Raw genomic sequence first — 23898 nt, 5'->3', positions numbered from 1 at the left:
GAGTTTTGAAATATCACTCCATTCTTTAAATGCGCGAGATTCTTTTCTCTCTCTCACAAAGTAGCTATATACAATATTCAACATGGAGGTTGGAGTATTTACAGACAGTACTGGAGAGCAGTCATGCGTATCACTATGGAATCTATCCAATGGCGTGCTATTGAAAAGTTTTAAAAATGGCGCATGTGCTAAAAATGGTGTCAGTTTCGTTGGTGATGACTACGTCATTGCAGCGCAACATCAGAAGCAACTTCTACATATATACGACACACATAAGGTATGAAGTTTTAGTAAAAATATTTTTCCTTTGTGTGTAGGGTGGTTAATGAGTTAACTAAATCCACGGGTTTGTCCATCCAGACTATCATTATATACTTGAATACTTGGATAATTTCGCTAAAGACTTCCCAAGAAAGTATAAACATCTAATGAGAAAATTTAAAGACCTTGAGTAAAAAACAAATTGCTATACATTTACAAAACCTTTCTTCAAATTTTTAGTTTCTGGGCTATGTACAGAAGGGTTTAATTGAAATCTAAGTTGTGTAAAAAATACTTGCAAAAATAGAAGAAATAATTTCACGGGAATCTTGCAGGAGTTTTACAATGTCTTTCATTAACTTTCTTACATGTTACCTTCAATTTTGTACATAACGTAACCAAGCGTAAATGCATCTATAAGCTCTGTACATACTGAATTGCGTGTTCTATTTGCAGGAGCAGCTGGTGAAGAAAATTGTATGTCCGGGTAAAATTACAGCTATGGCTGTTACACCAGATGGAAAATATTGTGTTGTTGCACTGGTGGAGAAAATTTATGTCTGGCAGGTGGGTGTTGTTATTTCCTTAGTATTGTTGTTCTTGTTGTTGTCCTTTTTGCTGTCGAGGTTGTTGTTTATTCCTATTTACTTCTGTTCAAACCATTTAAAACCTTTTTTTCAGAGATAATAAAAACTTTACTAAACAGTCTATTCCATTTTTTATAGCTATGTACAGGTGACTTGATGGCTATATTAAGTAAACATTACCAAGCTGTGACATGTATTCGCTTCGTTCAAGATGGTAGCTTTTTTATGACGGCAGGAGATGATAACCTGTTGTTAGTGTGGAAGTTTGCCAAGTATGTTTATTTATAACAACTTGCCGAGGCATAGACCATTCTATCTACTTATTCTATTATCAAGGTGTCTACTCTGAAAAATTTGAAAAGGCAAAATGTCAGAAAAATTTGATCTTTTTATGAAATGTCAGAAAAATGTCAGAATTTTTAAACATCTCACTAAATCCTGTAATGCATATGCTTTTCAATGTCAGTTTTTATTTTCAACTTCTTTCATTCTTTTTTTCTTGGGAGGGGTATGTGGAGAACGTCCACATGTGAAGAACGTCCACGAACTCGATATTCAAATACAGCACTGCTTCAGGGGAATGTCGGAGAGGGGAATCCTTCTCCAATATTTCCTACAGCAGATTTCCTGTATATTTCTAAAAGTCTATTTTTAACAAGTTTGTCAGAACTATTAGAATAGAATTTACAAATAAATTACTTTAGTTATAATAAAAGTTCCATTATAGTCTTGTTTGTTTAGACCTTTACGACTAAACCTCAAAAATCCAAACAAAAACCTGAAAAGTCATGGCATTACTTATTGGATTAATCTGAATGGCCCTAAATTTGATTCAATAAATTCACTAGACCCTCTGCAAAAATTGTCAACGTTGCTGGAAACATTGCGTTAATCCCCTTTAAGGTATTAATTTTTCCGTCTTATTTTTTTTATTTTGTAGCGTACTACAACCAAAAGATCCAATAAGCAATCATAACGTGTGTGAACACCCTTTTCATACACTTTCACATCATTCCATGCCTGTCAAATCCATTCACGTTGGAGTCGGTGGAATGAGATGTCGTATCGCCACCTGCTCACTGGATCAAACATGTAAAGTATGCGTATATTATCCTACCGCTTTTTTCTCATCGCCAAAATGGCTGCCAAAGTCTTAACTATGTAAGACGGGGGTATATTTATTTGTTTAGTGTCTTTCGGGGGAAAATTAAAAACTAACCATCTAAAATGGGGTGAGGGTGGGGCCTGTTATTCGGTAATCTAAAGAAGGCATAAATTCTGAAGTGTAGATTAAAAAAAGAGGTAAAAACAAAAAATGCCAGTCTCTGTAAACAAAGATTGTTCAATGGAATTTTCTCTTTCCTACAAATCACCAAAATTACTTGGAAAACTAGTTTTTAAACTGACGAAAAAAGCATTTATTAGCTCATCTGAAATTAGGTCAGGTGATTTGCAAAACTTTATTTATATTTGACAATTTATTCTGGTGAAGTTATTGTTTCCTTTTATTCTTCTTCTTCTAGTTGTTCGATTTAATCTCTGGAAAAATGCTATGTTCGTTTGTTTTTAATGTCGGATGTTCTGCTGTAACCATGGATATACCGGAAAGTCGCTTATTTGCTGGAACGATGGACGGTAGAATCTACAATGTAAAGTTATACGACAAGGTAGATATATATATTGTTGAATCGTAACTTTCTCGCACAAATTCGGAAGCAATCAAGTTTTTGATATACATTTATCCTGAAAAAAACATGTAACTAGTCTGCTTGGTCAAAAGTTTAGTCATTTTTTTCCTGATGAGTTATTTGTTAACCACGGCAACCCAATGAACATTTAAAGTATTATTTTTTTATTTCAAACTCAACTGTTTCTTACTTGTTGACAATTTACTTGGGAATACCAAAAAACACGTCTTTGAGCGAACAAAATTATAGGACTTTCAAGTTGCTTAACAGTTGTTTACAAGCCTGTTACAAGTTTATTACAAGCCTGTTACAAGTTTATTACAAGCCTGTTACAAGTTTATTACAAGCCTCTTACAAGTTTATTACAAGCCTCTTACAAGTTTATTACAAGCCTCTTACAAGTTTATTACAAACCTCTTACAAGTTTATTACAAACCTCTTACAAGTTTATTACAAACCTCTTACAAGTTTATTACAAGTCTCTTACAAGTTTATTACAAGCCTCTTACAAGTTTATTACAAGCCTCTTACAAGTTTATTACAAACCTCTTACAAGTTTATTACAAACCTCTTACAAGTTTATTACAAGTCTCTTACAAGTTTATTACAAACCTCTTACAAGTTTATTACAAGCCTCTTACAAGTTTATTACAAGTCTCTTACAAGTTTATTACAAGCCTCTTACAAGTTTATTACAAACCTCTTACAAGTTTATTACAAACCTCTTACAAGTTTATTACAAGTCTCTTACAAGTTTATTACAAACCTCTTACAAGTTTATTACAAGCCTCTTACAAGTTTATTACAAACCTCTTACAAGTTTATTACAAACCTCTTACAAGTTTATTACAAACCTCTTACAAGTTTATTACAAGTCTCTTACAAGTTTATTACAAGCCTCTTACAAGTTTATTACAAGCCTGTTACAAGTTTATTACAAGTCTCTTACAAGTTTATTACAAGCCCCTTACAAGTTTATTACAAGCCTCTTACAAGTTTATTACAAACCTCTTACAAGTTTATTACAAGCCTCTTACAAGTTTATTACAAGCCTCTTACAAGTTTATTACAAGCCTCTTACAAGTTTATTACAAACCTCTTACAAGTTTATTACAAGCCTCTTACAAGTTTATTACAAGCCTCTTACAAGTTTATTACAAGCCTGTTACAAGTTTATTACAAGTCTCTTACAAGTTTATTACAAGCCCCTTACAAGTTTATTACAAGCCTCTTACAAGTTTATTACAAGCCTCTTACAAGTTTATTACAAGCCTCTTACAAGTTTATTACAAGCCTCTTACAAGTTTATTACAAGCCTCTTACAAGTTTATTACAAACCTCTTACAAGTTTATTACAAACCTCTTACAAGTTTATTACAAACCTCTTACAAGTTTATTACAAGTCTCTTACAAGTTTATTACAAGCCTCTTACAAGTTTATTACAAGCCTCTTACAAGTTTATTACAAACCTCTTACAAGTTTATTACAAACCTCTTACAAGTTTATTACAAGTCTCTTACAAGTTTATTACAAACCTCTTACAAGTTTATTACAAGCCTCTTACAAGTTTATTACAAGCCTCTTACAAGTTTATTACAAGCCTGTTACAAGTTTATTACAAACCTCTTACAAGTTTATTACAAGCCTCTTACAAGTTTATTACAAGTCTCTTACAAGTTTATTACAAGCCTCTTACAAGTTTATTACAAGCCTCTTACAAGTTTATTACAAGCCTGTTACAAGTTTATTACAAGTCTCTTACAAGTTTATTACAAGCCTCTTACAAGTTTATTACAAGCCTCTTACAAGTTTATTACAAGCCTCTTACAAGTTTATTACAAGCCTCTTACAAGTTTATTACAAACCTCTTACAAGTTTATTACAAACCTCTTACAAGTTTATTACAAGCCTCTTACAAGTTTATTACAAGTCTCTTACAAGTTTATTACAAGCCTCTTACAAGTTTATTACAAACCTCTTACAAGTTTATTACAAACCTCTTACAAGTTTATTACAAGCCTCTTACAAGTTTATTACAAACCTCTTACAAGTTTATTACAAACCTCTTACAAGTTTATTACAAACCTCTTACAAGTTTATTACAAACCTCTTACAAGTTTATTACAAGTCTCTTACAAGTTTATTACAAACCTCTTACAAGTTTATTACAAACCTCTTACAAGTTTATTACAAACCTCTTACAAGTTTATTACAAACCTCTTACAAGTTTATTACAAACCTCTTACAAGTTTATTACAAGCCTCTTACAAGTTTATTACAAGTCTCTTACAAGTTTATTACAAGCCTCTTACAAGTTTATTACAAACCTCTTACAAGTTTATTACAAACCTCTTACAAGTTTATTACAAACCTCTTACAAGTTTATTACAAACCTCTTACAAGTTTATTACAAACCTCTTACAAGTTTATTACAAGCCTCTTACAAGTTTATTACAAACCTCTTACAAGTTTATTACAAGCCTCTTACAAGTTTATTACAAGCCTCTTACAAGTTTATTACAAACCTCTTACAAGTTTATTACAAGTCTCTTACAAGTTTATTACAAGCCTCTTACAAGTTTATTACAAGCCTCTTACAAGTTTATTACAAGCCTGTTACAAGTTTATTACAAGTCTCTTACAAGTTTATTACAAGCCCCTTACAAGTTTATTACAAGCCTCTTACAAGTTTATTACAAGTCACTTATGCACTTATTTTTTAAAATTGATTTGTGAGATCTTCTTGAACGGAAAATTCCTCGAGAGTAAAACCCAGAGAAGAGGAATGCAGAAAGTTGATGGTCGATAAAAGTTTTCATTTCTTTACGTAATGTGGAAATTTTTGCAGACTATTTCCAGGCATTTGGGGAGATCTTAATTCTGTCTACATTTAATTTTGTAAACTTTGCTGGAAATACTTTTACTTTATCATTTAGTTAGAAATTCTTTTAAACACTTATCTCATCTTTTTAAAAAATAAAATTTATAACAGCAACAAAAAAAAAGTTAGTTACCAAGATGAGATTCGAACACACGACTACTCCCGTTTCGGTGCTCAGAGAGGCAAAAATTTCCATTCTTGTGGGACACATTTGCGTTTTAATACAAGCTCACGAGCTTGTATATATTGTTGTAAGTCAAGTAAATTTCATTTCAGGGATAGTCGAGAAAAATAGAAATTTGCTGCCCAACCTAAAAATATGATTTTTGTGAACTGTGTGTTAGCTCTTGCAAGAAATATTCACTGTCAATCGTCACTTCGATACTCAGTGCATTTCTTAGGACTGTTCACATCAGTAAAACTCCGGTCCTTTACAGACCACCTGCCGAAATTTAAATTAACTGAAAAAGTAGAATCTTGTAAACTTTTCACTGTGGTATGGAATTTAACTTCGTCTTCTTCATTTTAAAACCTTTTTTTTAGAAGGCGAAAGAAACACATGTATCAAGCGAGTCAGTCATAAAAGCACATACGTAAGTTGGCTATCTGTTTAGAAGTGTACTGTTACTTGGTATTGTCTATGCTTGCTGTTACCGGTTGAACGTACGTTATAACTGTCCACCCAGGGTCTTAGCGAGGTTGTATTATTTCAGTTTCACATTCTCTTTGTGCTGTCATTTGTTAAACTTAATGAAAAAATCGCATCGAACAGGACATCCATATTTCCTCTGACAAGTGCGATGACAAACTTTTGTAAACAAAACAAATAGAACCAGTAACAAGAGATTGTAGTTGAACAGTTATTTATATTTGTTAATAATTCGAACATTAAATTAAAGTATATTTATCTCTGCGGTTGTTACTGGACACGTGATTACAAATTTTTATGTTAGCGCATGCGCAATTTAACAAAATAGAGATTTTTGTCTATGTGCGCAAGCGCTGGAAAAGACTGTAGATCTTTTTGCGCCATAGCCTAAAATGCAGTCAATTGAAAATAAACTGTCAGAAAGTACACGTGCTTACAGCGCATGATAAAAATGCAGTCGTAACCTTGGGTGCTTATTAGAGAGGACACTTAAAAATTGTAGGCGGTTAATACGGCATATAATATTTCAAGAAATTGTTTCTCACATCTAGTAAAGAAGTGACATCACTTTCTGTGTGTATGGATGGAACTAAAATGCTTTCTGGTTCACTGGATTCATCTGTCAAGTTATGGCATATAAACAGTCAGCAGTGTTTGAGAACGTTTTCATTTAAAGGTGAGACTACACTACACCTTTTTTACACATTTTATGCGTATTTTAAGTCTGAAACTTTAAAACGGAGAGAGAAACAACTTAGCAGTAAATCTTATTTATTTTTTTAAGCATCCACGTCATTTATTTTTTAAATTTTAATTTGTTGCATAGTGTAATAATTCGATTTGTGTGCCCCCTTTTAACCCCTCATAAGTTCTAAATAGATCAATGCATTGAAGTACAAAATCATAATAGTATATACACACCCTATTGTACGTTAAAACCCCAGTTACATTTTGAAGTTCTTTAAGTCTACATCGATTCATTATGTATTCCTAAGCAACACTGCAGCATTAAGTCACAAACAACGACAACAGTGTTCGCTTCCAATGCGAAATTACAAAGGCTTAATTTCTGACCGAGTCATGCCAGGGGCTAAAAAATTGTGATTCGGTACTTTCTGATATGCAGAATAGAATTGATATTTTCGACGGTTGTCTAGTTGAGCGATTGCTGTACCTGTAAAAGCTTTGTGGCCCGAACAGTAGATTTAAATGCACCTGCATCTGCTTTTTGGAACCTTCATTGATAACAATACCAATAGGAACTAGAGAGGGTATCCTATATAAGTATTTGTACTAAAAAAAATTCGACTTATCGTTAAGGTGAAGTAACCAATGCTTTTGTAATGCCATACCCGACGTTCTTGCAAGATAGGGCTGTCGCACCGATTAAATGTGGTATCGAAAACTTTAAAAGGACAACAACTGTGCGTGGTGGTGATACATGCAGTTGGAGCACGATGAGTGATGAAAACACTATTCCTGTGGTCCTCAAAGACATACGAGAGGTATGGGTTTTTTTCTCAAGTGTTGCAGATTGTTTGTTACAACAACTTCGCTTTTCGATCATTTAAGTTGCAACTCGTGTTCTATTGCGTTCATAACTACTAAATTTACTATTACTAAATTTAAAGTCAGTATGGTCTTTTTCTTTCTCTATAATAATAGCCGTCGTTTGTCTGTCAGTTACGGAAACACGAAATGCGACATTATAAAGTACGGGAGACCTCGTACATGGTAGCTGTGTTCGTATTGTCAGTATAGATACGATTTGTTCTTAGGATGAAGAAACACATGCATCGTGGTATTTGGAACAAGCACTTCTTGAGGTAAGATTCGTAACCGTGTATCTCTATCATGTGCTTTTCTTTTATTCCCGTGTTTTTTGAATTCCTCAAAATGTCATGACTTTCTGTAGTCATCTTTTAAAAACAAATGTCTTGCAGTTTATATCATGTCTTGTTGCAAAAAAAATTGAAAGAATGCTAAAAGGTTGTGTGTGAGTGGGGGAAGGACCTTTAAAGTATTCAGAACATATTGGCAGATACTATGACAAAGTAATGGTAGCAAAAGGCGGCTTGAAAAGCTGCGTTTAGGTTCTGCGAAACTTACCAATGAATAACTAGCTGCCAGTAAATACATACCTAATTCTGTAACATAGCTGGATTGACTTCGAACTATCAGCTTGTATGATGGAGATGATTTAAATACTACAGAGCTTTTATTGTACATGTGAAGCGTATTTTTTGGGAGGTGTACTTTTTAAATCCGTGACCATTTTGTACGAATATGCTTTATAAGAACATCAGACTTGGATTTTAGTTTAAAAACAATAGGAAATTGTTTTTATTTCTCTGTTGTTTAGAACTATAGAGAAATAAGAATAATGACCAGTCTGGTTAAAGTTTTGATATTCTACCCCGAAAAAAAAGCGTGTATTAGCTAGTGTCGTTCTAAAATTATAAAAGTGCTAATGTGGATAACTACAATGTTGATTTTTTATTGTAAAACTTTCCCGCTGTGTAAAGCTTGAATGACGTCGTATTTTGTGATGCTGACGGTGAAAATAAAAATGGCGCCGTGTGTTTTCGCTTACTGCAATAACACATTTAACTCTATACGTTCCATATACACCATAGTGTTCGTATCAAGAGAGCAGTTCAACAAAAAATACATTGAAAACAGCCACACGTTCGGAATTACTACAACGAATATCAGCGCTGGAATCTATGGCGCAAGAATTTTATACATACGCTGGTGAGAAGTTGATCAAAGACGCGACGAGTACTGAACAGTCAACTGGACAGACGTAACAAATGTCGTAATCTCTGACCCAAGTGCGAATTTGGCGTAAACATCGAAACGAATTTTTTGACGTTGGTAGGAGCTTTAAATGTAAATGGCGGGAGCGTAGTAATTGATGTTGCCAAGTGGGCGTGAAACATTGTTTGTCGCAAAATTCTGTGCGTGTACTTCCTTGTGGGTGAGATCGGAAATGATGACACGTGTAATACAGGTGGAAACATAGACAACAACATCTTTTTCTTTCATTTTGAAGAATTTTTTCTAATATCATGAGTATTTTTACAACCCAATTGTCAAGAAAATAAATAAAGTACACTGTGCACTAAGTTTATCACTACTGTAGACAAAGTTATGAACTCTGATTTGATCTTCGTGAAATGCGTACGCGTGAAAGAAAATTAATCGTTAACAGCCTTCAATCGTGTCATTTTTTTATTTTTTTTGGGGGGGGGAGGGATATTTAAAAATAATTATATCATATACAAGAAAAAACTAATACTTTTTCTACTTTTTAAATATATATATATATAATTGTTATATTCCAGCAGGTTTTCCACCTTTTCTATAATCACATTCAGCTGTTACCTTTCCGTTTGGAAGACGCACGATGGCTTGAACCACACCCATTATAGCGTGAGATTGACCTAAGAAATAATAACTGCAATGAAATACCTTGCGATGAAGTATGGCAATCATGCAACTGCAACTAGTTTGATCTGCTTTCAACTAGTTTGCTTAATGGTTCACAAAACCTAGTAATACTAGTTGGTCACGCCTCCTCTAAAATTCTCTAAATTTCTCTTTTTTGAAAAACCTCATCTAAAGTCATCACCCTGTAAAAATATGAAAATGTAACCAAATCTCCTCTTTAACTTCTCTATTTTTTTATGTACACTGATAATAGATTAATAGTTAGTTTCAGTATTATGTTACAGAGATTTTACATTTGTCATAGTGATATAAAATGTTAGTTCTATCCTTCAAATTAGCAATACCTCATCAAAAGCTGTATTTCAATTGTTTTTTAATCATTTATCCTGAATTAGTACTTTCCTAAACATATTTGACATCAGAAATTAATAGACTTAGGAGAAAAAACAATCGATCCTCTAGAATCCCCTATTTTTTTTCAAATCTTTTCTAGACAGTGCAAACTTTTTCTGTGTCAACTCTGGAAGCAGAAGTCTAGTTTTTTTGTAACCATTCTCTTTTTTCATTTTCTAGGTTTTCCACTGAAGTTTAGTGAGACAAATTTGTTTTATTCAGGTAAACTTGAGAGGCTAACTTACGCAATTATTACGACCTTTCGCGGTTCTTACGACCTATCGCTTTGTTTTGATTATTTTAAAAACAAATTTTGCAGATGTTTGTCTGCAACTTGATTTTCATATTTGCATAAAAGAATGTTTTAACTTAATTGCAAACGCCTTTCACGAATTTTTTTTTTTTTTTTTTTGCGTAAACGGTTTTCTCGCAAATTTCGCGAAGTTTCGACACATCACATTACCTGAAACATCGTATGTATTATTAGTCACACTTTGATGTCCAAACTCTTTAATCTTCGCTACCATCGGAGGCGGTAAAGTCGGTTCGTACACCACCGTTGGAGGAAAAAGTTGACAATGGAGACGGGGTCGACTGACGGCGACTTTAAGGTTATCATTGAAAAATAACCAATTAGCTATCGTCTACAAAAACAAGCAAATAATTTCTAAATATTTAAATACACAACGAATTACAATCTCATCCCCAGATCTATATTTTTTTTTTTTTTTAAATTTTGACCTAAAAAAGTTCTTGGCACAAGGTGGAAGAAAAACTTTTCTAACTTAATAAACGGGGAATGGGCGTTAGGTTTTTATGAGTTAGTTGAGGCTATAGAAGTCCCTGCACAGAAGAAGCACGTAATTTAAATGAATAACTAATTTCAAATTTACAAAAATTTCCGCCTTAATCACGTGTTAACCAATTTCAGGTTTATGTAAAACTTGTAAAAGCTGTTATCTGGAGACTAATTTTATCTCGGTTCGTGAAATTTAATGTTTACCGTGAAGAATTTTTTGATAGACAAGTCGTGAAACTTTATGATTTATACTGCTATATGCCAAATGCTAAAGCTATTCATAATCAAAAAATGCACAGGTCCTACTTACCATCCCGACTGCGCTAGGAATGAAGAAACCTCCTGCTGCACCAAAGACAGCATGTACTTTCTTATTCTTCACCCAAATATTCGGCATCGATTTTGATACCGGTCGTTTGTAGGGAATTTTTTTGTCCGATGTTAAGTTATATATGGTTGGCCAGAATTCAGCAAAATCGGCCAAGTCATTGTTGTAAATAAAGCCAAGATCACGCGATCGAAGTTTTGAACCAAAGCTAAAAATCAACACTTTTGTTTAGCACGGGTGACCATGACTTAGAAAACAGTCTTAACATAAAGCTGTTCATATTTTGTTTCAGATTAAGTGGTCACACTTACTAGGCGTTAATAGAAGATGTCACAGACACTGCACTGCCGTGTGTATCCAGAAGCGACATATGTGAAGTGCCTGTCTTCTCGTCATTGTACAGTGTACTGTAAGGTTTGTAGTATTTAACATCGTGCGAATTCTTGTCAATCTTGTTAAACATATCTTCGGCTGTCGTATCATTCAACATGTATTGTTCAACCTAAAAAAATGTTATCAGTAAGTAGGGACATGTACACAATATACAAGGCCGTTCGCGCGAAAAGCGTCACATACACATTCAGTGCGCCACTTTTGGCGTAGGCTGTAAACTAACCTGTTACCCAGTATACTTTCGAGGTTATCCTCAATTGCGTTCGAATTTTAACTCAAAGAGCTCTAGGCACGAGGTTTCTTTTTCTTTCTAACGTCGGATAAACAAAAGTAGATTATTTTATTATTGATTATTTTATTTTCGCGGGATCAAAAAAAAAATGCATTTCGCGAAGATTGTATTCGCGAATGAATCATTTTCAGCTTTTTTCACAAATCTAGAAATAATTTTATTTATTAAGATACGGTAACCTTTAATGTGGTTTTTGTAGTTGATAAAAATTATAAGGTCGCTGACTGGCAATTGTTTTTATCAAATACAAAAAAGAAAATTTAGCAAGAAAACTAGAAAAGAAAAAACGAAAAGAATCCTTGGTTTTTTTCAAAAGTTAATTTTAGCAAATTAGTCATTTTTAGTGTTTTGCGTAGTATTATTTTCGCGAATTGACCTTTCGTGAATTTTATGGCAGATAAATTTCCGCGAATATGAATAAAATTAGCTAAATTCGCAAAAAATAATCTTCGTGAAAATTAAGGCATTAGGGGATAATTTTCGCAAGTATTTCTTAGATTAAAAAAATAATTAATAATTTTTCTGTAGCTATAAACTTTCACGAATAGGCTAGAAATTTTTGTGAATTGTTTTAGAAAAGGTGTTTTCAAAAAACTAAAATAACCTTCATTTCCAGGTTGTTTTTGTATTTTTTTTCCTGCGTGAGTAAACTTGGATACGAAGATTGGAACCGAGTTTGCGCAAAATATATGTTCTTTCGCGTTTTAGAACTAGCTTCACTCTTTGAGATAAACCTCATTAAAAGCTGTACTATTTTTCTAGTTTATTTTGAAGGAACCCTGGGGACAACAACGTTATCAAGGGGTCAGGCGCATTTTTTTTTTTTTTTTTTTTTTTTTGTGAAATATTATGTACCTGATGAGCATGTGGTGTAAACCGTGGGTCACCCAAAAAAGTCGTCGGGGCATATGCAAGCTTGAATGCTTCAATCATCTGATGGTAAACCAATGCAGGATCATCCATAAAGTCTTTCGGCTTCCAATTGAATTTCGACATGATCTTTAATGATAGTAAGAGTAATGCACCGCTACCAGGCGAGGGAACTGAAAGAACGTTGAAATTATTGATCTTAGTTTTCAGTGGATCTTGGATGACAACTTGATATTTGGCAAGATCTTCTTTCGTCATGACGCCCCCAGCTTGTCGTAAGTCGTCGATGATCGTGTCGGCCATTTCACCTCTAAATAATTACAGGTCACGTTTTTAAATAACGAATGTCGAGCAACCGCTCAGGAGCATTTTAATAACAAAACAGAGCAATTACACTGGAATTTTTTTGCGACTTAGCACTTAAGAAAATATGTTCCTAGTGGATTTAGTTTTTTTGTTAAGGGAAGCATAAATTGCACTATCATACTTGAAAAACACGAGCCAAGAAATACCACTAGGATTTATTCCTGTAGTTTAAAATAGAACCTAAACTAAAGGTCATTTTAGAGGATTTTTAAAATCTAATTTTTTCGACGCTTAACCATGAGGATCGCCATTTTGTGACCCCTACACTACAGGGTCTGAAGAGTAGAAATTTCAATTATTTGATTCCCCTTTCAATAACTTTAGGTTGATGTCAAATACAGTAACAGGTATTTTAACATAAAAACCAACTAAAACAATTCTTAGTCTCTCTAAAAATAATTAAATAAATAAATTTACTGGTAGAAATAATCCGCTCCATGCTTCGCGATTTTCTCGTACGTTCTAGCCAGCTTGGGTCGTTGTAATTTTTCACCTAATTGTAGTGGAGCGCCATCTGGAGCGTAAAGTTCACTAGAAAAAAATTGATTAAAATTAAACAACTGCAAAGGAGAGCACGGGTAAGGGTTTAGTTTTAAGGCAAAGTTTGATTATGAAAAAACACAGTTTTATTTGGCGTATTGAAGGTTTGCTGCGTGGTGATGATATCAGCGGATCTACAAAAAACAAAACAAGATGTCATAAATCAGTTAAAAAAAAAAGAAAAAAAGTATTCTTAATCTAATGAGGTGTCCACGTGCTAAGTCTGACTTCACAGATATTTTTGTGGTCAATTTACCCATATTTTTTTTTATAAAAAAAGTAACTTTTACTTGTAAGATAAAAACATGACTTTCACAAAGGACACCAAGAATGTTACCCTTTTCTTGACCAGATCAAATTTAGGCCATTTTTCCTGACTATTCTGTTTTGCGTAACTTTTCGAACCCAATGGATATCCGCCTTTTAAAATAAAAAAACATCTACATTCTGCGCACTAAATTTCACGTATAACTTATCCCGTTTTGGTTTTTGTACTTACTTCGTACGTGTAATAAATATACCGAATTTCGATGCTTTTACATCCAAGCGCGAAAATTAACAAGAACAAGCTAGCAAGTAATAATGAGTAAAATAAACTAAAAAAAAATCAAAGAGAAATAAAACCATCAATATAATAATAAAATACTAAATTTATTTTAAAATATAAATATTCTTTTATAAGATAGCAATTCCGTCTGTCCGTTTAACCGGACTTACGATGGATTCAGAAAATTAACAAAAACAAACATGGCGGCATTTGCTTTTATAAAATCTAGAACTGCTACTTTATGAAAAAATAGTATATAAATATGGCGACTATCAGCAGTTTAACTATCACTATTTTAAAAAAATTGGTCAAATTTCATGCGCATGCTCACGTGACATTTCGTCCCCCTGTAAGAAGAACCAGCAAATAAATTTATACTACTAAACAGCTAAGTTTGTTTCGATAAACTCCAGTAAACTACAACTAATTTAAAATTAAAGCCTAATTATTTTAATGTTGAATCTATAAAACCTCTCGTGCAATTTTCGTCAAAACATCACTGGTGAACAAACTCCATCACGAATGGTAAAATAACTCCATGACGGATAGATTTAAAACGTTTTGTTTTTGTAAGAAATAGTGAGTTGAAGTAACGACAGGTTAAAAAGTAATTTGTGTCATTTTTGTATTTTTTATCTTTGTTTTGTTTGGAATTATAGTTATCTAAGTGCATGAACGTAGTTTTGTGTGCTGGTGTTTCGCGGGTTTGCGTTAGTATCCCGCGGGTTTTCCACCCTTTCGGTAGTCACTTTCTGCGTTAAGTTTTCCGTTCGGCAGTCTGACCACGGCTTGGACCACACCCATAATGGCATTTAGTTGCCCTAGAAAAAAAAGATAAGGTATTTATATACTATAAGATAGGAATATTGTGTCTAAAGATTATTATTTTTACAACCTGGTTGGTTTTACCTTATTGCGGTGTCTTATGGAGAGTTATGGAAAAAATAAGAAGGCCTGGTATCAATACTGTTTTACAAATTAACCAAACATTTTAGGAAGTAGTTTTAAAATTAAAAACAGTTTATATAAAATTTTTGTTGGAATGAGTAACAACCCTGTACTCTCCGTCCGCGGCTGTTATGCGCCATCGGAGCAGTTTGAGTAAAAGAGCTTTCGGATTTTTCTCAAGAGCCCTGGGGACGAAACTGCTTATCTTTATACTTTTACAGACATTCTTAAAAAGACAAAGCTATCATGTTAATTTTTCTCACCTGAAACATCATACGTGCTGTTGGTGACGTAAGCATGCGAATAAGATTCTAACTCTGGAATAATTTCAGAAGGAAACGTGGGCTCGTATACAACTGTTGGCGGGAAAAGCTGACAATGCAAACGAGGCTTTGAAATGGCTACTTTGATATTGTTACGGAAAAATAACCAATTAGCGATACTCTAAAATAAACAAAAAAAATACGTAGGTATTTCGTAAAAGCTGACCACTTAGTTTAATTCAAATACTTCAGTTTTCGGTAATACACTCTTATTTTTATAAGTCGCCGAAGTAAAACAAAAAATGCGGAAATTTATTCCTACGAAAAAAGTATGTAATTTTGATTTTGATTTTTATAATCGCACACTGCGAAGATTTACTTTCGCCAAGTATGTCTGAAATTTGCGAAAGTATATTCCCACGAAAATTTTTCAAACGAATCTGAGAAATTTTAGCGAAAGCAACAAGAAGCTTTCTAATGCATTATGTTTCGTTATATTGAAAGCGAATTTAAGCGTTCATTTAAGGTTGAATCTTTTTATCGGTAAAAACGCGAAAGACTGTTTTGGTGGGTCGGTAGAGATTTGCGCAAACATCACCTCCTAACATCAAGTAATGTACTAACGTATCTCAATGTCTTATGACGCTTTGGGATAATAAAATGTCATATGTAGACGCCTCAAGAATGTACAATTTCTTGTAAAACAAGACTTATCGAGACAAAGTAAAACAAGTTATAACATTTTAAACCTTTTAACAAATAATATCCAACACTTAAACTAACCCTGGAAGAAATTTTTAATATTATTCTTAGCGTTTAATTAAGAATGGCATTAAATTGAAATTAGGCGTGTCCTGTGTCACACTAACCTGAATTAAACATGTAGGTATAAAGAATCCTCCTGCTGCGCCAAATACGCCCACAACTACATCTTTCTTATCTAGAAATATAGTCGGACTAGATTTCGACATTGGCCTTTTGCCAGGTTTCTTTTTATCTGTTGTCAAATTGTACACATGCGGCCAAAACTCGCTAAAATCTGCCAATTCATTGTTGTAAATAAATCCAAGTTCACTGGATCGTAATTTAGAACCAAAGCTATAAGAAAAGTCAAACAAAAATGTGAGATTAAATTGTTTTCACATTTAAAAACATAGAGTAAATGAAGAAAAAGCTTTTGCAGCAAAATCGCCCCAGCTCCTTTACAGCTATTAAAGGGTGACTCTTGCTCTAATTCAGAGTATCACAGGAAACAAAGTCATGGTTACAAGATTAATTTTGCAACAACAAAAAACTTTAATTCGCAAAAACTGATATCATATTTTTTCAGCAATTTGTTATGTTGCATGTATCCTCGTCCCCAGGGCCTCTTGATCCTCTAGCCATTATAACGAAGCGAAATGCCCTGGAAACGAGGTTGTCTCGTATGAAGATTCTTACTAGGCGTTAATAGAAGTGGTAGCCCCCACGGCGTTGCCATCTTCGTCAATTATCGACATATGAGAGGTCCCGCTTTTTTCTTCATGCTTCACCTTACTGAAAGGTTCATAGTAGTCTACAGTGTGCGACACATTGTCGATACGTTTAAACATGTGTTCAGCTACGTCATCACTCAACATGTAGGTTACAACCTAAAGAAGAAGTGAGTTTCCTAACGTGAATATGTATACTTCATGCACTTATCAGAGGCAGCCTCGATCCTAGGCCCATAGCGTTTTTGTATCAAATAAACTACAGGCCCTTGGATTAAGGTTGTATCAAAGGAAGGTCTGTGTTAAAATGAGTTACAAAAACGTTTGATGTAAATATGACAAAAAAAATTGATCTTGTAAATTTTGTGTTCTTAAGTGGAATCTGCTAAACTTTAAAAAGTAGAATTTTAGTGTTTAAAATTAAATCTTAGTAAAAATTTGGAAAAATTTGTTAACTTTATAAAATCAGTTATTTTAGCTTTTATGGTATACAGCTTTTCACATTGGCAGATTTTAAAAAGATAAAAGGGATAAGAACGCTTGGGAAAAAGCGACTAAATTGGATGAATTATCAACTGCAGAATGAGCATATTTACCCTTGATGTGTTAGCTGTTTTTCTCGGATCACCAAGAAAAGTGAATGGTGCATATGCGAATTTAAAAGCTTCCACCATTCTGTGAAATAGCAATCCTCGCTTATTGTATTGGTCTTCTGGTCTCCAATTAAAATGCGACATAATTTTTAACGCCAGTGATATCAACGCACCGCTTCCTGGTGGCGGCGTGGATAACATGGTCAGTCCTTTTACTTTCGTTTCTAGAGGATCCCGCACAATGACGTCATATTTAGATAAGTCTTCCAACGTCATAGATCCTCCAGCACCTTTGATGTCTTGAATAATCTGTTTTGCAATGTCACCCCTGTTGAAAAAAAATGGTTTAGAAGAGAGCAAAAGTCACAGTAGTTCTAGGCAATGACTACGAAGACAAGATTAACAATACCAGTCTGTGTATGTCTGTGTAGCTCTTGATATACCAAACTAACGTTTGGATAGCTGATGATTTTTTCTTTTGCATTAAATACAGAACTTACTTGTAGAATTCGTCCGAGCCACCGGAATCGCTAATTTTCTTCATTGTAGCTGCAAGTTTTGGTCGCTTCAAAGTGTCACCAAGTTTCAACAATGTACCAGAAGGTGCAAAAAGCTCCCTTAAAAAAATCATTTCCAAAAAGTATTTTAATAATTTCCACCCACTATCACAAGAATAGATGTCGCGAAAACTATGCGACACATGACGCGCTCCTTGTGACAGATGTCGCGAAATCTACGCGACAAATAAACTTTCGTTTAACAGTGTCGCGTGTTAGAACAGACAAGGTAAAGAATAACATAACGGTTTGTTTCCCATACTTTTAAAACTGCTGTTGTGTCTTCCAAACAGTGTACTCTGAAGTGTCCCACTTCAAGAAACGTCATAAGTAGCGCCCTTTAACAAACACCCATCATTCAGCTATTTACAATGGCGGAGTTAAAACCAAACGCGTCAACAATAGAGTTGTAAAGATTTTGTCGTTGAACTTTGTGCATTTCACAACTTCGTCCCCAGGACCCTTTTTCGCTTTTTCCCAATATGGAAAGGCGAAAGAGGGTCATGGGGACAGGTGTATTTTAAGCATTTTCTACAGGTTTTGTCAGTGTGTATGTTTACAACTGGACAACACAATTAAATATTAGAGAAGAATGAAACAAAATAAAGAGGAAACCCCAAAAAGTAATGACGGGGTAAACAACTAATCCTGTTAATGTCGAGAAAAGCGACAGTGGGATTCCATAACACGTTTGCTCTAAATCGTGCAACAAAATCTTGCATCTACGATAGATAAACGTTCAGCGAGTACTTGTTTGCAATCCCATGCTTTTCGTCTCTTAAGAAAAAACGCTCGGGATAGAGGTTAATTGTTAGCTTTTTGGGGATTCCTTAACCTCCATCTTAGAGCTTCTCATCAGATCTGTCAGTAGCATCGCTGGTTATTATTATTATTATTGTAATTATTTACCCAGGATAGCATTTTCGGGTCCTATTAGTAATGCTATCAACGAGGTTCATGCGGAGGGGAGCTTAGTGCATTTAAAGCTTCTATTGACCTACAAAAGCCGTGCAAGCACAGCAATCGCTCAACTAGACAACTGCCTAAGATATTAATCCCATTCTCATGCTGAGCGCTAAGCAGAAAAGTAAAGATTTACACTTTCATAGTCTGTGACTCGACTCGACTTGGGTTCGAACCCAAAACCTCCCGCACTGGAAGCGAATGCTCTACCACAAGGCTACCATCCGTGGAAGACAACAAGAAGCTCTGGGAATAAAATTGGGGATGTAAAGGCAAAAACAACATGTTTACCATTATCCTTTTTGAATTAAGAAATAGTAAATCAATAAGTAAATATCACTTACTTTAAATTCTCGTTCTGCATAATATACTCTTCTTTGGCTGAGATTGCGTTGTGTAACGCTTCATGGATAGTAAATCCTTCTTTGGCAAGTTTAATGCATGGTTTCCATAGTTCAGACCAATCTAGCTTTCCAAAATCCTCCCAAACGCGATGCAGACCTTTCAATACGCCAGGGACTAAAACTGTGTCACCTTGTGTCTTGTCTAGTGGGAGAAGTTACACTGTCTAGTTTCGTGTTAAAAACATAAAACGGTTCATTAATTTTTGATAATCACAAAACTAATGAACCGTTGGTTTACTTCAGTGTGTTTGTACATATCTGTCCATGGACAAACTAGTTAACTACACTGAAATAATTTTTTCTTTTCGCCCTCTTTGATCTTACCGTAACCCTAAATTTGCTAATATAAAGTCGCTTTTCTTTTCAATCCCAGCGGCCAATGCTTCGTGTATATAAAAACCTTCCTTAGCGAGCTTTATACATGGTTGCCAAAGATCCGACCAGGGCAGTTTTCCAAAATCCTTCCAGACTGCTTCCAGACCTCGCAAGACTCCAGGCACTAATATCGTTTCTCCCTGTGTTTTATCTAAACAAATCGAAAAAGGAATTTGGTCTTCGAACCGGTCTTTTACTACTTCATCAGTTCAAAACAGAATTAGTGCCCGAAGTTTACTGGTCCTGAAAGTACACAGCCCGAAGAATTTAATGCATTTTATTTCCAAAAGAAGAATCACACGCACCATATGCAAACCAGTGGCCACTAATTCTGTTTACAGCATAGGAAAAACTTTTGTATGTATGACGATGTACAAATGTGTTATTTTTCTTTTGGAAGTGTATTGGCATGCATTAGAAACTTAATTGAAATAGAAACAAATAAAATAGAATAAAAACAAAAACATGCAACTAGACTTACTTTGACTATCTGTGTACGCCGCTGGTAGTGTTTCTCTGAAATCATACGCTTTTGATGTTCCTGTAAAGAAGAAAAGAGTGGTTTGTTTATCAAAATACTGAATTTATTTAGAAATCAAAAGGCTGCATTTCATCCTCTATGTCGCCAGCACCCAGCGTTTAGACTTCATATAGCAGTATTTTCTGTTTTTATCGTTTTAAAAAAAATATCCCTCTGCAAACGCTTGAAAGATGAGTCGGCTTAACTTCTAAATTTGCCAAAATATAGGTGGCATGGCCAGATACTAAACGTTGGGAGTTGGGATTCCCGTTGAATTGCGGCCAAGTACACTTTAGTGGAAAGTAGCCTAAAGTTTAAATATGTTTCTAATGAAGAAGAAAACCTACCTGATTTTTTATCGTAATAAACCATGAATCCACCACCTCCTAATCCGGTTGAGTGACTATTAACCACCTCGACACAACAATGCGTGGAGACAATTGCGTCGGCGGCGGTGCCACCACTTTTTAAAATTTCAACGCCTATCTGAGAACACTTCTCATTGTCAGCAGCCACTGCGGCTTTATTGAATTCTAAAGGTTTCGCATATGCTAAGTTGGGTTGTTTTCCTGATGCGTGGACTCGTTTAGATGCACCTATGGAATTGAAGTAAAAAAATCGAAAACGAGGTAAAATACAAATGGCGAGTAGTAGAGATCAATACTGAATTAAGCACCCGGGAATCTTATTTCAACATTGCACGTGAAAGATGAGTCCTAATCGAGGAGGTAGCTGAAGAAAATATTTTTTTAATCTTTTTTTTTAACAAAAGATATGATGGTGGGGTATGGGTTTTTTTCTTCCCTCAGATCTCAAATTTAAACAGGTACTTGAAGTGTTAAGATTAGAAATTTAGATGCCACAAGACTGCTCAATTTAAAAAAGCACTTCTTTTTAATCTTTATCAGAAAAGAGGTTATGTGAGAGGGCCGTTTAATCAAGAAGAGGGCGCAAAATACGATATTCATAGTAGATGCAAAAGTACAATAAATTGGAATGCTGTCATGTCACAATCCGACATAAAAACCGATGATCATCGGCGTTACTTATACGTCTTACCATTGTGCTGTCTTTCCGTACGTTCTGTTATCTGTTCGACGTCACGTCTCGTATGTATGTTTGATCTCGTCATGTTTGTGTCAGATCTTTTGTATATACATGGACAGGGAGGTGCTGTGCAATCCACAGGACATATCATGTCTTGAGGTAGTTGAGGACATGGTGGCGCTGAGCACGGTGTCTGCTGACATGGACATGGAACTGGACAAGGAATTGGGCAAGGCGGTGGAGGGGGTGGCGGAGGTGGCGGGGGCGCACATGGACAAATACATGGGCACGGTGGTGGGCATGGGCATGGACAAGGGGGGCAGAAGACATTGATAATAGGCGGTTTAGGCGTTTTAGTTGAATTGCGGTTTGGTTTTATATCAGGCGTTGGTGTTGTGGCACAATTGCAGTCTTTTCCACCGGGAGGCGGTAAAATGGAGTCACCATTGGGCGTTGTTAAAGCAGGAGTTTCAGGAGGAGGCGTAGGTTTTTGTTGTTGAGTGTCAACCTTTGTTTCAGTGTTAGCATGCGCAAATGTTTTGACTTTAGCAGCAGCGTTTGCGCCACTTCTTGCGTTGGATTTGGTGGAAATTTTCGTATTGACTTTCGTATTTGTAAATGTCTGTGATTCTGAAGAAGAGTCGGACGCAGTCGCAGCCCCTGTACTTGCCCCCGCTTTAGTGGCTGCTCCGCTGGCGGAGTCTGCCTTTGTATTGGCTCTTTTCTTACCGGGTTCTGAGCTGTCCTTTCCTTTCATAGAGTTTCTAAAAAAAAACATTTCAAGTTTGATACTACTTTTTATTTAAAGCGAAGATGGTTTCATATAATCTTGGCTTTGTCATGGCTTCATTTAGTAATCACGGAGAAGGGTCAAAGGTTATGCATCGGCTGAATTTACCATGTTATAATTTATCTGGTCTTAAACGAAGTTATAGCATTTGGTTCAAAAACTACTTTTTTTGTGGCCGCTTAGTTTCCCTGTGCAGGGAAATCAAGTGTCGGGCTTGGACATTTCACAGCTGGGATCTCTAAGACTTTGAAATGTTCAAAGTAGTCTCAAAATTTGGTATAAACAGTACGCTGAGTTTATCATCACCTGTTATCATTTGAAGCTTTGTCATGCCGTTAGCTGGCTAGGGTATGTACCCAGCTGGAATAATATTTGTTTAGAATAATACACCTCAGTTTGATCATAGCTAGCCACGTAGCTAGATCAGCAGTGTAGCCAGTGATAAGTAGCTAGCTCGCTATGAATATCTACCTTTTAATCAATCAATATATTTTGAAAGCATAATAATAATATGGTTTCTATGTTTTTCTAGGGATGGTTTTACCTATCTAGTTGTCGGCTACAGCAGTTGTAGTACGAAGTAGTAATTACTTTTTCTAGCTTTAACGACATTGCAAACTTTCTCTGTTCGGCTCCCCGTCACCAACACTGTCGATAAATTTGAATAATCTGATTCAACAGATGGTAAACTATTTTGGATTGATGTGTGTTTGGAGCGATGACATCTAATTTGCGTTTTGTTTTAGGTGGATGTCACACATATTTAGTGTTAGAGGCCAACCTGACTAAGCTTATTTTTTAATTGCAAACTTTGGTAAAACCAATCGGTAAAACAACAAGCAGAATTTCAACTTAAATTTTAAACGGAAAATAACACCAACCATTGCACCTTCTCATTTTAAGACATTTTGGAGCTTAATGTGCTAATAAAGGTTAAGTAATATTCGGTAAAAGATTCGATTCGGTCAAAAATATAACCGGTAAAAATGGTTTCTTGGTAAAAACATCAGTAAAAACTCTGACCGGTTTATTTCGGAACCTTATTGTTGTTTTATTGTAATATAAATAAGGCTGTTTTATCTTTGTTATTTTCAAGATTATTTAGGGATACTGCCTCTAGGGATACTCTTTTTTTTCTATATTCTTCTCTTCTTCTATATTATTGTATTCTGTCTGTTCAAAATAGCTCTGCACAGCTTTATTTCGAAAAAAAAATTGTGGGAATTTTTAGGTGTATTCAATTTTTTTCTTTCACATACGTCTTTTTTAAAAAAAACATTAACTTTGCCTACCCTAATATTCCTAACCGTGTCAAAAAAATATATTTAAACTGAAATATCATTTGTCTATTAGAAAATGGTTGAACTTTTTTATTCAGACATTAGCTAGCTTCTATTAGATTCAGGGTTTAGATAGATACCTTCAAAAATACTATTTATTCATTCCAACGCAGTAAATTTTAAAAATTTTTAAGGCAGTCACAACCATGGTTGAACCTTCTACAGTTTTAAACCAATTTGTTAATGGAAGAAATATTAGGTCTGATAAATTAAATTCTTAAACTTAAAAGTGTGAGAATTCATCATGTAGGTGACTTAAAATTCTTCCAACACGGAGCCATATCAACAAACCAGATTGTCAAAAAAACACAAAAAGAAACAAACAAATAAACAAATAAATAATTAACTTACTTTTTGCATTGAACAGAATAAATTAAAAGTAGGACAACTATGATATATATACAAGTAGTCGTAAATGAAGTGCGTGTGGCCATTTTTTTTTCTCCTGTCTATTCTATATCAAATTGAGCACAAATGGATTCTATCTTCATCAGAACATTATTTGAAAGTATATATAGAGAATACTTATTGTAATTATTTTGATTTTCCTTTAAAAAAAAATACTTTCTTTGAGTGTC

The 23898-nt window shown here is 34.6% G+C and overlaps 4 protein-coding genes across 5 annotated transcripts in view; 2 read left to right on the top strand and 2 right to left on the bottom strand.

The window, feature by feature from the left end:
* Positions 1–41: 41 nt before the first annotated feature.
* On the top strand, positions 42–9880 carry LOC130630375 (WD repeat-containing protein 18-like). The gene is made up of 10 exons (XM_057443851.1): positions 42–277; positions 718–828; positions 987–1120; positions 1789–1945; positions 2372–2515; positions 5962–6011; positions 6619–6743; positions 7388–7572; positions 7846–7893; positions 8704–9880. Exons 1-10 carry the CDS (start codon positions 83–85, stop codon positions 8875–8877), a joined length of 1323 nt encoding a protein of 440 aa, XP_057299834.1. The 5' UTR covers positions 42–82; the 3' UTR covers positions 8878–9880.
* Positions 9374–14250, bottom strand: LOC130630033 (glutathione hydrolase 1 proenzyme-like). Its single transcript, XM_057443432.1, has 9 exons — positions 14219–14250; positions 14001–14097; positions 13839–13955; positions 13379–13566; positions 12581–12905; positions 11352–11542; positions 11023–11248; positions 10377–10557; positions 9374–9513 (listed from the first exon to the last, which is right to left on the bottom strand). The coding sequence occupies exons 1-9, from the start codon at positions 14248–14250 to the stop codon at positions 9404–9406; spliced, it is 1467 nt and encodes a 488-aa protein (XP_057299415.1). The 3' UTR covers positions 9374–9403.
* LOC130630366 (glutathione hydrolase 1 proenzyme-like) lies at positions 14072–23898 on the bottom strand. Of its 2 annotated transcripts, none has more exons than XM_057443841.1 (11): positions 23672–23898; positions 21203–21954; positions 20491–20739; positions 20105–20164; positions 19189–19390; positions 17825–17941; positions 17328–17652; positions 16700–16890; positions 16129–16357; positions 15260–15440; positions 14072–14869 (listed from the first exon to the last, which is right to left on the bottom strand). In XM_057443841.1, exons 1-11 carry the CDS (start codon positions 23752–23754, stop codon positions 14760–14762), a joined length of 2499 nt encoding a protein of 832 aa, XP_057299824.1. In that variant the 5' UTR covers positions 23755–23898; the 3' UTR covers positions 14072–14759. The 2 variants fall into 2 exon arrangements, with proteins under 2 accessions (XP_057299824.1, XP_057299825.1); XM_057443842.1 differs by having other exon boundaries at positions 21920–21954.
* LOC130630379 (trimeric intracellular cation channel type 1B.1-like) overlaps positions 22276–23898 on the top strand; it is a 51155-nt gene continuing 49532 nt past the window's right edge. The window contains exon 1 of the mRNA XM_057443858.1: positions 22276–22279. The gene's annotated coding sequence lies outside the window, so the exon portion shown is untranslated. The remainder of the gene's footprint in view (positions 22280–23898) is intronic.

The sequence above is a fragment of the Hydractinia symbiolongicarpus genome, chromosome 2 (genome assembly GCF_029227915.1).
Source record: "Hydractinia symbiolongicarpus strain clone_291-10 chromosome 2, HSymV2.1, whole genome shotgun sequence".
Lineage (NCBI taxonomy): Eukaryota > Metazoa > Cnidaria > Hydrozoa > Anthoathecata > Hydractiniidae > Hydractinia > Hydractinia symbiolongicarpus.
This window is presented reverse-complemented; position numbering and strand designations above follow the sequence as displayed.